Source organism: Penicillium mononematosum (assembly GCF_028829835.1).
Source record: "Penicillium mononematosum strain IBT 11891 chromosome Unknown utg000002l:1.0-8112719.0:1.0-8118358.0, whole genome shotgun sequence".
Taxonomy (NCBI): domain Eukaryota; kingdom Fungi; phylum Ascomycota; class Eurotiomycetes; order Eurotiales; family Aspergillaceae; genus Penicillium; species Penicillium mononematosum.
Genome location: NW_026643272.1, coordinates 2752093 through 2766645, shown reverse-complemented (window position 1 = coordinate 2766645; position 14553 = coordinate 2752093). Strand labels below are relative to the sequence as shown.

Below are 14553 nucleotides of genomic sequence, written 5' to 3'. Positions count from 1 at the left end.
GTCTAGATCGTGCTGACGCATCCCAATGGCTCCTCGAGCACTGTAGGATATCACTGAGTATGCTGCACTCGCATTATCTCAAGGGGTCATATCACAGTGGAAGGGGGGATATGAAAACGTAGAGCTGTAGATTATGCAAAGAAATAAACATAAGAAAATAAAAGTCAGTAGAGAGCGAGAAGCAAGAAAAAAGAACAACCTAAAGCAAGTTGATGCAACATCGATGACATCGTTTGCGGGGATGAACGCCAAGCCCCATTTCTCCTGCAATAAATCGCGGGAAAAAGGAAAAAAACATCAACAACCACAGCCCACCATGGCAGCACCACACTATCGAAAAGTCGAGCTGCAATCCCCAGCAGACTTCACCTACCTCTACGCCAATACAGTCGCTCTATCGCGCCGGAAACTCGACCTCTACTTTCCCCCTTCCGCAACGGACAATGACACCCCCGATCCGATGCGCGAACGCGTCCGGGAGCTAGTCGACGATGTGAGACCCGAACAACACGTACCTCTACAAACCTCCAGGCTCTAATCTCAAATAGTACATAAACCAAACCTTCGAATCAGCCTCAACCTCAATCAGCATCAACGGTATAGACTCCACCTCACCACAATTCCCCTTCCCGGCAGCATTTACCGCGCCAACAGAACAAGTCGAGTACGAGCCATACGATACAGAACTTGCATCGCGTGTGACTTCGCTGTACGCGCAGCTGGAATCGCTTAATACGACTGTCGCGCAGCAGAGGCGGGATGCGCCGAGGCGTGCGGCGAAGGAATATGCCGCGCAGCTGAAGAAGATGATTGAAGAGGAGGAAGAGGAATATGAAAACGAAGATGAGATTGGAAATGGCGGGAAAGACGCTGATAATGATACGGAAATGGGCGAATCTGCGAATGTCCAGCCCCAATCGAATAATGAAAACGAGAACACAACACCCGGCCACGAGGCGGATGGTATGGATGTTGATTCTACGCCGAACGGAACTGGGTCAGCGCGGACAGGGGCCCAGGCGCGCTTGCGCCGTGGAAACTGCGACCCGGCGTGGACGTTACAGGCTGCGCTCGGGACGGAGGAGGAGCGGGAGCGGTGGAAGAGTGGGGATATTGCGAATGTCTATGAGGATGCTCTGCGGATGTTGTTGCGTTTGCAGGGCGAAGGCACTGCTACCGAGGCCGGTGCGGAGGGTAATGCGTTAGCAACGACGGTAGGCAAGGCTGAGAGGGCTGGACGTGCTGCTGAGGTGGTGGAAAATATGAATAAGTGAGGGCTTTTGAAGAATTTGGAGTTGGTTGACTAGCGTTCTCTTCTCTTTATGTTTGGGTGTTATTGCAATGTTGGGGGCGTTTCAGGCCTGGGCTTGTCCTAGGGATCATGATACCATGTCTTGTTTATTCTTGAAGTCTCTGTTAGAGTCGAAATCACTATGTACCATTTCTTCAGACTGAATGGCGTCTGTATCTCTATAGAAAAGGCAAGTATTCTTACTTTTCTACTCTTGCTCCTTCTACTGCTACACACAATCGTACAATGTAGACAGACCCAACATGTGTCCTAGATACTACTTCCTCAATATGTGCTCCATTCGTGTATACATACTACCAACAAAGAAACCAAGCTAAACACCGACTTCACACCAACTCGCTTTTAAATTTCATCACGCGCTGACCCTTCTATACTGAGAGTAGTGGCAGCGCACGCTGCTTATCTTGATAGGCAAAAGCAAAAACAGAAAGCTCTCCATGATATCTAGATCGGAACAAAAAAATCAAAACGCAAAAAGCGAATGTAAAGGAGTCCACAGGCTGTGGATGGATCGGCAAAGAGGTGTTGAAACTGCCAGAGAGAAATTCTGGTATGCCTGGGGGGGGAGATTGAGGGTTGTATTGGGAGTTGTCGGACCACCAGGTAATATTTTTTTTGAGGTTTTCAGATTGATCGGGGTTGAAAATAAAACTCCAACATCCCTATCTGGGTGTCTGTTTTCAGTCGCCATATAAAGGAGATTGTCAATCAGCTTGTTGGAACTCCAACAAAGACAAGGTTAAGTCCTCAGCAAGCTTAAGCGCTAGTCTGAGCACCCTCCTGACCCTCAGCATCCTTCTTCACATATCCAGGGTCCTCGTTCTGAACAACAGGCTCAGCGGTCTCCTTAGGAGCCTCCTCCTTGGGAGTGGCCCACTTAGGGGGGACGGGCCCACTCAGCCTCCTGCCAGGGGCCCATGTCGGAGAGCTCACAGCCACCCTCACACTTGCAAGAGCCACCGAACTCGACGGGCAAGTTCTCAGCGGGGACCTGGGACAGAAGCTCCTTCTGGTATCCGCTGCCGAGGACGTGGATCTTGCTGACGGTAACGGGGTCAAGGAAGCCCTTGACGGCGCTAAAGACGCTGCTAAAGCCCCATGGCGCGTTGATCAAGTAAAGCTTGCCGAGACGCTCGGGGTAGTGGTTCTGCGAGATGTCGGAGGCCTGCTTGACGTAGCCGTAGACGGACGGCACACTGGTGATGCCCACGCCCTTCAGGTCCATGACGGTGCAACAGGTCTCAAGCAGCTTGCCGGCCTTGCGCGAGCAAGCAGGCAGGCGGGGGTCGGCCAGCTTCTCATACTCGCACACCAGGTTCTTCAACATGCGGTCGGCAGTGGTGATCTTGTACATCTGGTTCAGGTCGATCTTACCCAGCTTCTCGATGTAGACGGGGCGACCATCCTGTTTGGTTGGTATTGTTTCAGTCATGCATCCGGATAGAGGCTTAGAATCCACGGGAAACCAACCTTGTCCGTCTTGTGGTAGTACTGAGGGTAGAACTTGAAGACCTCCTCCTTTTCGGGGTACTCGAAGTTGCGAGCCAGATCATCGGTGCCGAACTCCTTGCGCCATGCCTCGCTTGCAGTGAACCTGGGATATCAAATTAGACCATTAGGCCTCGATAAAAGCCGAGAGCCGAGAGCCCGGAATAGAAAGCTTTCTGACAACTCCCAAACAAGCATCCATGCCCTCTGGCGGGAATCGAGGAACGTACATAGCCTTGGCAGCCTCGACATCAAACTTGCGGGCACGCAGGAACCGCAGGAGAGTCAGCGTATCCAAACGCTCGGTGTAGCCGAGCTTTTCGAGCTCAGCGCGGAGCTGGTGCACCTTTGCATCCTGTTCGGGGGAGGTGTGGCCGGGGTGGCCAGGCTGCGCTTCCGGAGCGGTGGTGGGGAAGTCGTACTGGTCGTACTTGGAGTCGGTAGGCTGGGATTCTGTGGCCATTGTGATTGATGGGATATGGTCGAGGGGGGAAGAAGGGAGTTGTTCTGGAAAAAGGGCGGGAAGCGGAGGGGGGATTGGCGTAAGTGGCCACTTTAAGATTAAAAAATAGCCTTGGGGATCCTTAGGGATCGTCCATTGTTATTTTCCATTATTGAACAATATCTAACAATAAAACTGTCAAATTCATTTTTAGTGATTTACAGGAGACTATCATTTTGCAAGTCGACTGGTTTGGTGAGTTATTTGTTATCGAAGGACTATATTGTATGTAGCATCTAAACAGCACTTCCTATCTGGTGGTTCCCACCTCCAAATCTGTACTCATCTTGTATTAAATATCCCCCTAGATGTCTCAACAGGCACCAGGCATACCCAGGAGATTCCAGTTGAGAAAAAGGGGCAGACGAGGGGCAGACGTGGCGGTGTCGAGGTGCCAGTGAATCCACTCTGCACGTCAGTGGACACCAGCATTTGACACATTTGAGAGAAGACACTATATAAAGGTGAGCTCAGGCCCAAAAGAAAATTCTAATCTGCCTAGGCACTTTGCCGAGAAATAAAGGAGAAATAAATAAACCATTCACAACATAACGGGTATTCAATTCAAAACAGTTCAACATTCAGCACACGTCGCAAACAGACATTATTATACACAGCGCATGAAGACCGAAGAGGCCTGGGCGGTGACGAAAAACAACAAAGACATGTCGGGGGATTATAGGACTGGGGGCCCCAATGAAACTGGGAGAAATAACAAAACAAAACAAATGGCAACAACTATGCGCTGGGTATAGACATTCAAAGGACGAGGAGAGATAATAGGAAAAGACAACCATAGCAGGAAAGATGGGCAAAAGGACACAAAAAGGATATACCAAAAATCACAGGATCATCGACATCCCCGTACCAGCGGGGAGAGGGCCCTGATCGTTCTCCATTAAGAGTATGTGCATCAGCAACATTCACAATGGGCATTCGCCCGAACTGCATGGGCAGATTTCAGTTGCTGCATAGAGCAATCATCCGATCCACTATTTGGGATGGAAAAAAACATGGCATATATTGGCGTCCATCATCATCGCAAGATTAAGCGCCTAGGGCACGGTCGATCGTCAGGTAGAAAAGGGGACCTGAGCGGCAGAGCAAATAGGGGGAGTTGTTGGACCTCTGCTCGAGCTCATCATTCATCAAAGGGAGACTTTGGGGAGCTGGGGCATATAGCACCCTTACCACCCCTTCTTTCGTGCAAATCGTTTGTTCAGGAGTGCAAGCACCTTGGTGACGTTGAACTGGACATACTCGAGATCGAGATCCTCAAGGTTGTCCTTTTGCATCTCCAGGAGATCGTCCAGCTTGAGATCAAGCTCCAGTAATCCACGGGCTCGTCCTGGATAGTGCGTTAGTAATGATGTTTCCTTTTCCCCCGAATAATTAAATCTGTGAACTCACCCTTATAGTGTAGACTGATGACGAAGGTCCCTGGCAAGGGACTCTTAAACATAAAGTAGATGTTCGCCCGTCGGTTTTCTGGCACATTGCTGCGTCGGATGACACCCTCCTTCTCCAGCTGCTGATGGGTGAACTTGTACGGGCCAAGTTCCTGGTTCTTCGGCGTCTTGCCACCGCGGGTTTTACCCTCGGACTGACTACGCACGTTGTGGAGGTAAGACTTGTATGTCTCCAGTTGACCGACCAAGTAAGCATTGTGGTCGCGAATAGTCGCGAAAACTTCCTCGAGCTTCCGCGTCTCATCCAGAACTTTCTCCTTGAGGGAGCCCAGGTGCACCAGCTCTTGCTCCACTTCATCACGAAGTAAGCTGAACTCGTCAGAGCGGTCAATCACGCCCATGTCTTGCAGTTGGCTAAGCAGTTCCATAGTCCGGATGCCCTTGCGCACCATCACGGCATCATTTTTCAAGGTTGCTGCAGCCTCGGCAATGCGGTCGAGGCGTAGAGGCCGGCGTGCAACCGAAGTGTTCTGAGGTAGGGATCGCAGGATTTGGACAAACGTTGACTTGGCCTCCATGAAGAACACTTCTTCCTGGGTGATGTCGAGAGCGGCTGTCAAATCATCGAGAGCAGTCTCCCATTTACTGAACAACGGCACGGTGATGGTGCGATTCTCCTTGCGGGGAACTTGAGGAGGAGCACCACCCAATTCTTGGAGCAGCACAGATAGGTGCGAATATTGATCTTGGGCAAGCGAGGCACTGTGCTTCTCCAGAAGACCGTGCATGACGTACATCTCATTGAGAGTGATCTGGAGTTCAAGGTCCCGTTTGGACAAGGCCACATAGTTGTCCATTTCAAGACTCTCGTAGAAATCCTGGACTTCACACAGATCAAGCAGGAACTTGTTGACGCGTTCTTTGTTCTGCTGGATGAAGGGCTGTAGGCTGGCCATGTAAGGTTCCTTGGCGTAGGAGGGTTTGTTCGCCAGATTCTGAATCATCTTGGCGATCAGCGTCAGGGTACGGCGAGGCTTGTCCGTGGGCGTGGCATCGATCAGCATGTAAGAGCGAGGAGTAACGATTGCCGGGTTGATGAAGCGCAGGAAGAAGAAACCGCCAATAAGAGTACAGATGGTTTGGTCCTGTGCATCGGGATACTTTCGGCGCGACAGACTGCGAATCTGCTTACAGATCCATCTAATACCATACGGAGCCTCGTCTACCGAGTCAATGATGGTTGTGATGAATCCATTCGCGATATCCGTCAACATCTTCAAACGTGGTGCAATGATGGCTTGGACCTGCGCATTTTCAGCAGCATCTTCGGCAGTCACAGACCGGGCTAAGTAATCCGGAAGAGAGCCGGTTTCTTCTTCGATCTGTTTAATCATGCTTTCGTAAACCTTCAAGGGGTTGATCTCCAGATCCACCTCCCGCAACTCGATCAGAGCGTTGATCTGGTCTGCTAGTACCTGTTTCAAATAACTCTGGCCGGGACCACGGCGCGTGTATGTGGTCATCATGCGAGAAACTGGGGTGTTTTGGCGCAACAAGGACGAGTACTCCGGAGTGTTATCGAACTGGTAGGTGAGGACGGACTGGAACATAGTAAGCAGAAGATGCTCTTCGCGGCTCTCGTACTGGTTTCCATAGATGGTGAACATGACGGTCTGGAGGAGGGAATCGATCTCGGCCATTGAGACCAATCGGCAGAGGTGGGCGATATGGCGGGGCTCTGATTGCAGGAGGAACAGAAGATTGCCGTACTTCTGGGTTCGTTCATCGTTTGGGAAGAACCCTTCCTGTGGGTCTGCGGTATCGTCAAGATGGCTGGCGACCTCATTTTGCTAAACGGAAAGATAACAGGTTAGCGAATGTGTCGATTTCCGCCGTCCATAGGATCCTCACTTCTTCCAATGCCATTCGATTCTGGATGAGCAATGCGATTCGCGAGTCCAAGTATCGCACATCCTTTTCTAACACGAAGTTCTTTTTCGATTGCGACGAAATCCTCGACTTTAAATCCCGCAGGTGCTTTTGTGCTGTCGGAGGATTAGCGCGACCATTGGGAATAAGCCCGAATTAGACGTACCTCGAGCCAAGTCATCAGAAATCTCCAAGTCTCGATCCTTGGCGGACATTGACAGGTACAAGGCCGTGACCGACATCCGCTTGGATTGGCGGAGCGACCGAGTATCGTGCGACGACATTGTGTTCTGTCGTGCCACGGGCTGAAACGAAGAGGAAGAGGAGGAAGATGCTCGTGATTGTCTGGATGCAGGTTGTAGCATCGTCGCAACGGACATTGTGGGATTTGTGGTGACGAGCAGTCGCCAGAGTTGGACCCTGCGATGAGAATGTAGGGAGTTAATGGAAAAGCAGAAACACCCGTACCGAGGATGTGTACTCCGTAGTCTTTCACTGAGTTTACCACGGTACCTGTGGCGAATCAGTGTAGAAAGAGAGAAGAATCATCCAAGTGAAGAGAGAGGGGGGAATAAGGGTCAAAGTAAAGAGGGGAGATTATTTATTTCGTTAGTTCGCTGTTAGGGCGGTTCTGGGGAACAATGATGTGGTGGTCTTTTTTTTTTTCCTTTTTTAATAATTAATTTTCAGCTTTATCTTTTTTTTATTTTGTTTGAATTAATTTCTTTTCCTTTTTTTACTGTTTTTACTATTTTACTATTTTACTATTTTTTTACTTTTCTTTTTAAACAGTACAATATTCTTATATTAAAAGAAGAAAAAGAAAATTAGGAATGATATGTATCTTGTTATGCAAGGAGCCTTTTTCTTTTTACCCCTGGCCCAATGCACTTCGCCACTATTAGGAACACCCTCCTTCCTGGAGATTATGGACTGGATCTTCCAAGGTTCCAAGGTTGATCAACATCCTTGTCTTCGTAAGGATTTGGCCAATGCGCGCTAGCTCCAAGTCCAAGTCCTCGGACTGTGCACTATATTTTTACTCGTACATATAAGAAAACGTCTTGACGTCAGATCTCTCTTTTCTTCTTATCTTAAAAATATCTTAACGGCTTGTGAGAAAAAAATCAAAAAGAATCAAAAAGAAATCAAAAAGAAAAATCAAAAACACAAACAAATAAAAATGTATTATGGAGTACAGGAAGGGGACACGGTTTCATCTCTGCAGGGGGGTAGGGCTAATCGGTACCTGCGTCTATATTGTAAAAAGACTTGGACCGTTCAGGCTAAGCCCACGAGACCTCCATGTGGATGTCTCGGGAATGTTATTTTGTACTTACATATATTGTATTGCATTGTATCAATCGGAAAACCATAGTTGTATATGAATATGGATACAATGCGTTGAACTACTTGACACAATAGCCTGGTTTCAGGTTGATTCGGATTTGGGTAACGGAGTAGTTAATCAAAAGGTGATTTCCCATACCAACATTTGTACTCCGTACTCGGTACATATGTACATACTCGAGGTTTGCCTTAACAATTAATTACGCGTGTTCAATTTTCTAATGTATTCGGTACTTATGTATATATTCAGTATGTTGTACTTCTTCCAAGGGTCATACCACTTAAGTACATATGTACGGAGTTCAAATATAGTACATAAATATGGATTGTCTCACACTATAAGTCTCCTCGGCTACATCCGACATGTGTACATATGTAGTTTTGTATTCCAAGGTTTCTTATTGAGTGAATATTTTATATTCTCCTACTTTACCTGGGTCCCATAGATATGTCCCGGATTGAACCAGTGGGTTGGGCTTGCAGTACCAGTGGACTGGAAAAAACCAAACTTTGAGTCTTTCAAGGTTCCAAGTTGCCTTTTTCCCATATTACCCAGATATAATATCCCGGAACTTTCATATATTATCAATATACATATATTATCATTAATATCAATGCCCTCTGAAAGCAAACTATGCGGGGGTGCACTGAACCCACTTTGCTTTTTTTTTTCCTTCGACACGGACGTTATAAGTTCAAAAGGTAGACAGTGCATTCCTGGTCTATGCTTTTTGCTTCAGGGGTAAATGGAGAAAAGTGGAGTTGGTGGGGTGAGACAAGTTCGATTCTCTCCGCGAACTTCCCCTTATCAATGCATGTAGTATGCGCAGTATGCATAGTACGCACATGCAGAAGTAGACATGCATTTTAAGATTACAGAATATGGGCTACATGTCTACATGACTTCATGACTTCATGACTCGAAATATCATCATCCGGTCGATCATTCACACGGGCCAATATGCATCCCATCCCGTTGTGAAACGCGCCAAAGCTCTGTAGATCACTTGCCAACCCCTGATATGTATCAAGACCCATAACTCCATTCATAGTCACTTGCATAAAATCCAACCGTAATGTACTCCATCTAATTAAATTTGCGTGGGGCTTTCCTTTCTTCGCTATTATGAGGGTGCTCAATGTCAGGCAGAACGAGTGATATTATCACGTGATATAGCATTCTCTACAATATCGACTTCCCCGCTTGTGGACGGCAGACTGCCGATCAACTTTGAATATCGTCATCCATGATGTCGATACCGCAGGGTCGGTCACCTACGTGAAATATCTATTTCTTTAATGGCCCAACGGGTGACAGCCTAGGTAGGCAGTGTCAAAATGGTTTAGTTATCCAAGCCGGCTTCATCAACATGCTAAATAACGTCCTTGATCATTGCACCGGCCCCACTTACCGTTAAGGCGAGAGTATCTGGACAAACGATCTCATCAACGAGGGATCCCCTAGCACTTGGAGGCTACGATATCTATGCTCCTGATGGCGGTCGGTGCTATGATGATAGGAGCAAAAAACTCGGTTTCTGTGAATCCAGATGTAAGTGATTTTACCTAATTTATGCGTGAACTACGCATTTTCGCCAATATATCTATAGGAGAGGTATAAGATTATTCCCTTTTTCACCTGTCTATTCCAGGTGGATGGGAGAATCCTTGATACCGTGTGTGGAGACATCATCGACCCTGATCGGGTTTCAGATGGGCTACTTCGTTGGCACTTTCGACAGTGTGTTTTCGTAAATATGAGGGGGGATGGTGAGCCTATATGGGAACGAGACTTCCCACCGGGAACGGACATGCTTAAGGAGATATTTAAGGGCCCTCTTCCGGTTGAACAGTTCGAATTGGAGCCTTCGTATAGACTCCGAATGTCGGAATAGTAGGATGAACATGAGGACACGACGTATTGATGTGTACGGCTAAAACATGTCCACTATAGCAACCGTCGATTGCGGTACTAAGGGATTGACAACTTCGCTATTTCTCGAATATCTGCGCGTAAGCACCGCAGAGAAATCCGGTTAATACTCCGGGGATCTTGTCATGAAGACGTATGATAAGAAGCGAAGCGACTGACCTAGAATAGCACTAGAGGTTATCTAATTGATGGGATATATTGATGAGGCCAAATAAACAGGGTCCACTGCATTTTCCTCTCGTCTGTCAAGAAACCACGGCTACCACATCGGTGACACTAGTTTGAGGGAACAACGGGTCAAACACACTGAGGCCATGTGGTTGGGGCTGAAAAACGGTGTTGCTTCCTGACTGTGGATCCAAGTATTCTACTGAGCAAAGAGCGAGGCCTGAGCACTAAATCGGAAAGGAAAAGTCAAGAAGAGAGCAAGGGACATGCGCGTATGTACGGAGTATATATGGAGACACTAGACATATTTAGCTAAGGATAAAATACTAGACATCCACCAATTTGAGCAATCCGATCTCTAATTCGCTAATTTGATAGGAATCCTTCCGCTGACGCCGGAATCCATGTTCATCAGCTGCTATCATAGCGATATAGTAGGGATCGGCAATGTCCTTATGGCGGAGTCTATACGAGTACATATAATTATGTTTAATTGATTATTTTACTCTCCGAACCCATTAAAGTGGGCATGATCGTCGCACCATTATACCTCTTTGGGCCCCGTTGAAGAAGATCCCCTAAAATGTACTCCGTACAGAGTGTAAAGCACAGAGTACAGTGGGACCTCCGAAATATTGGGCTAAACCTTTGTACCTGGATATATCGCCCTGTATACCGCCTGCCAACTACTAGTATAAGAAGTGTCAGCCGCGTGTTCTTTTTAGTGGACTTCTTAGGTAGTCTTCTCCGATAGCCTTTTTACACGTCTTTTCAGAGGTCCTTTTTTTTGGCAGTCTCCTTAGGTATATACCTTTGACACATGCCTACACACTAACTACATTAAGAGATTTAGACTGGCAGAACCGGCAGAATTTGGAGGTATATCTTGTTTAGCCCAGTATTTCGGAGGTCCCACTGTACCTGCGTTGTTTACTTGTTTCTTTTCTTTTTATAGCGGGGAATGGTCAATGCAGAGGGATGATGTCGTTTTTACATATACACATATGTAGACTCTTACCCCATAGTACAGCATGCAATGCTGTAGACCTTGTGGGCTCAGTGAGACACTGTCTCATTTTTATTATCGCGGCTTGGGATCTCAATGAGATCCAACACAGAACCTTGACCACCCGTGGACATCAATGTTTCTTTTAATAACCGAGTAGAAATAGATTTTAAGTAAATCATTTTTCTAAAAAAAAAAAAGAAAAATCTAATTTAATCTACGAGAATTGCACACTTTTTATCTCATTGCCGAGAAGAACCTGATATTCTATACATGTACAATACAACAAGTAGAATCCCAGAGCCTCCAACTGACGCACGGGTATCGCGATGCTAACTAAACAGTAACAGGAAAGAAGAAAACCAACCAGAACCCCATTCGTAAATGCTTTTTCTTGACTCCGGACCAGCCGTCTATTGGCGGAACGTAAGAGACTTGCCGGGGGTTTCCCGCTTGGTCTTCCGCGCGCCTGAGGGGGCTTCCATCGCTTTGGTGTACGGGTTGAAAGCCTTTTTGCGAGGGTGCGCGACTGTGGCAGCAGACGGTGCGTTGAGGACAGCGTCCGCGGTGCCATAGTCGAAGGGAGCCTCGCTCTCGGGCTGGGACTCGGATTTCGCTTTCTTCGCTTTCTTCTCCTTGCGAGACTTCTTGCTTTTCTTTTGCGTGACGTCGGGGTCGTTGCTTGTGTCGTCGAGGTCGGCTGGGATGGAGAGGGCTTGCTCTGCATTGTTGACTGGGGTGACCTTTCGTTTGCGAGGACCGCCGAGGTCTTTGACAGTGAAGTACTTCTTCTCTTCTGGCTCCTGGGGAGCTGGAGTAGGCGTGGATGTGGGTGCTGTAGCGGGTTGTTTTGCGGTGCCAAGGTGGTCGCGGGCTTCAGAGACCGTCGTCGGCATGGGTGGCAGAGGGAGGGAAAGACGCAGAGCTTCAGCGCCGGCGGCAAGCGCATATGCTGGAGGAGTGGGTGGTTCTTTGGCTTCCAAGACGTTGCCCCAAAATTGGGACGTTTCGTAGCGTTCAGCAATGGGGAAATTGACAGCTTCCGTGACGGCAGCCTCTAGAACCTTTGTGAGATGTTTCGGTGGCGCCACATCGCGCCATTCTGGACCATCAATACCGGCAACCTTGGCTTTCTTGATAACCTCCAGAAGATCGTGTGATCGTTCCTTCGTGATGGGAGTCATGGGTGATAGGGTTCGGAATAGAGAGCCCATATCAAGCGGCATAACCGTGGCAAGCTTGAAGAGCATGTGCTTGGGGAAAACGCACTGCCAACCCTCGTCCTCATCGCGCGCTACTTCGTCGCGCCATTGATGAACAGCCTTGAAGACTGCAAATTGCTCCTTGGGAAGGTTGGCCGAATGGCGCCACAATAGATCGTACCAGCCTCCAGGGCCGTATCCATTGACGGCATCGTAAACAGGACGTTCATAGCGTTGCAGGGCCTCATGTTTAGACCGCTCGTTAACGTAATCAATGTGGCTCGCATCTTCAGTGGAGTTGTCGATCAGATCGTTTCGTAGGCGGTCGTAGATGTAAAGAAGATAATGCGTATCTGATCGTGCGTAGTCGAACATGGCCGGTGGAAGTGGGCGAGCCCGCCAATCAGCTGTCTGATACCGCTTATCAGCTTCGAAGTTGACGAACTTGCTCAAGAGGAACTTCAAGCTTCGCTTTGGGAAGCCCAATGCGGATGCAGCGTGGAAGGTATCAAACATCCCAACCACATACAGGCCTAAGTCACGTTGCAGCCAGATGATATCCATGGTGGAACCGTGCAGGACCTTCAGGATCTTCGGATCCGCAAAAACTTCGTTCAACATCTGCAAATCTTCTCTCCAAGGTTGCAGTGTATCCACAACCCAATCCTTGTCCCGGGTGCTGATTTGCATCAAAGAGACAAGACCGTGGTAGGAGTGAACGTCGTGGTGCTCCAAGTCGATGGCAATTTCCTTCGCTTGCTTGAGTTCCTTCAGCATTTTCTTGACTCCATCCAAAGTATCGACGAAAGTAGCCGTAGTGCTCTCAAACGGCAGATACTCAACCGGAGGGGAGACCTGGTAGACCGAATTCGGGTACTCCGAAGCAAGAATCTCCGCTTCGTAAGGGTGAGGATAACCAATCGCACCCTCCATCTGTTTCGTCTTCAAGCACTTCTCCAACGGCACAATCGCGTGAGGCTTAGACTTGAGAAGAGGCTTGAATGGGCCCGTATCAGTGTTATCCGGTTTGCGATGGAACAACAATTGCGGCTTGGGGATCTTGGAGGGGCCATAGTCGTAGATAGTCGGGAAGTTGGGCGCTTTCTTGATCGGAGCCTGTTCTTCCTGCGACGGGCTGAGCTTCTTAATCACGCCGGTGAATTCATCCAAGCAGGCATCAGCCTTTTCCAAGAGCGAGTCAATCACATCCACCACGCCACGCCAATTGTCCTCGACGGAATCCTCATCGCTAAGGGTTGGTCCTGTTACATCGGTGCCGGCGGTGGCAGCTTTGATAACGGCGGAGGTCAGGGCGATAATGCGCGCACTCTGTTCATCTAGAGACTCGGAAAACTCTGAGCTGGAGGTGCGATGGAAGTTCAGGTCTTCCGATGAGAGCTGTCCGACAGTTCGAGTCACCTGCACCAAAGCGGAGGTTAACTTGTCCTGGAACGGGGCAAATTCTGCAGAGTCCATGATGACTAGCAGAGCTCCAGTTCACTGGATCTGGCGAAAGGAAGAATGAGGAAAAGAAACGCGGAATAGCAGTGTCATGAAGATCCAAGGTCCCGAAAAAAAAAGTCGCGGCGAGAAAATGACAATGGAGAAATGGTAGGCCCGCCCTGACCGCCTTCCCAGAGTGGCGAGATTTGTATGAACTTCCGCCGATGCTCCAGTCGTCGCCGCATTTCTTTCCTCTCATTCCTCGAAAATACTCAAATTTCGACTAGCAAGAAGACTACAAGCGGGATATTATTATACTATTCTATTAAGTCCAATATGGCAGCTTCTATCGCCCCCGAATGTAACGATATCAAAGAGTGAGTTCTAGTGAACATAGCTTCTTCGCGTTGAACAAAGGCTAATATATCCACGCAGGAAATATGACACTTGCTTCCTCAAGTGGTATAGCGAAAGTATGCATTTATGCCTTCCTACTATAGGCTTAAATGGCAGCATCTAATCTCATAACAGAATATCTGCGTGGAAACACCTCATCCAATGACTGCGAAGCATTATTTAAGAACTACAAGGGGTGCTTGAACGTGAGTCCTGCCTTGTGCTATGCTAAATATCTCTATACATCCCGAATCGTGCAATATGTCTGACAGAGGTATCGTAATGCTTGCAGAAAGTTCTCAAAGAACGGGGCATTGACGCCATGGTGGATGATGCCCGAAAGAGCGGCAGCAGTGAAACAGATGCAGAGTTTCTCAAGAAATCTTGAAGAGGGACACTTGGCTCCTCTGTAAAT

At 48.2% G+C, this 14553-nt stretch overlaps 6 protein-coding genes across 6 annotated transcripts; 3 read left to right on the top strand and 3 right to left on the bottom strand.

Annotated features, from left to right (window-relative positions):
- Positions 1-316: 316 nt before the first annotated feature.
- N7519_002812 (uncharacterized protein) lies at positions 317-1274 on the top strand (the record flags this gene model as incomplete). Its single annotated transcript, XM_057289590.1, has 2 exons — positions 317-493; positions 549-1274. The coding sequence occupies 2 exons, from the start codon at positions 317-319 to the stop codon at positions 1272-1274; spliced, it is 903 nt and encodes a 300-aa protein (XP_057150792.1).
- Positions 1275-2189: 915 nt separating this feature from the next.
- N7519_002811 (SEC14 family lipid-binding protein) lies at positions 2190-3263 on the bottom strand (the record flags this gene model as incomplete). Its single annotated transcript, XM_057289589.1, has 3 exons — positions 2190-2717; positions 2783-2906; positions 3031-3263. 3 exons carry the CDS (start codon positions 3261-3263, stop codon positions 2190-2192), a joined length of 885 nt encoding a protein of 294 aa, XP_057150791.1.
- A 1226-nt stretch (positions 3264-4489) lies between these two features.
- N7519_002810 (Ras GTPase activating protein IRA2) lies at positions 4490-7020 on the bottom strand (the record flags this gene model as incomplete). The annotated part of the gene is made up of 4 exons (XM_057289588.1): positions 4490-4650; positions 4713-6561; positions 6623-6756; positions 6807-7020. The coding sequence occupies 4 exons, from the start codon at positions 7018-7020 to the stop codon at positions 4490-4492; spliced, it is 2358 nt and encodes a 785-aa protein (XP_057150790.1).
- A 2456-nt stretch (positions 7021-9476) lies between these two features.
- On the top strand, positions 9477-9885 carry N7519_002809 (uncharacterized protein; the record flags this gene model as incomplete). The annotated part of the gene is made up of 2 exons (XM_057289587.1): positions 9477-9542; positions 9601-9885. 2 exons carry the CDS (start codon positions 9477-9479, stop codon positions 9883-9885), a joined length of 351 nt encoding a protein of 116 aa, XP_057150789.1.
- A 1625-nt stretch (positions 9886-11510) lies between these two features.
- Positions 11511-13775, bottom strand: N7519_002808 (exosome nuclease subunit RRP6; the record flags this gene model as incomplete). Its single annotated transcript, XM_057289586.1, has 1 exon — positions 11511-13775. One exon carries the CDS (start codon positions 13773-13775, stop codon positions 11511-11513), a length of 2265 nt encoding a protein of 754 aa, XP_057150788.1.
- A 303-nt stretch (positions 13776-14078) lies between these two features.
- Positions 14079-14526, top strand: N7519_002807 (uncharacterized protein; the record flags this gene model as incomplete). The annotated part of the gene is made up of 4 exons (XM_057289585.1): positions 14079-14119; positions 14178-14215; positions 14274-14344; positions 14431-14526. The coding sequence occupies 4 exons, from the start codon at positions 14079-14081 to the stop codon at positions 14524-14526; spliced, it is 246 nt and encodes an 81-aa protein (XP_057150787.1).
- Between the last annotated feature and the right edge of the window lie 27 nt (positions 14527-14553).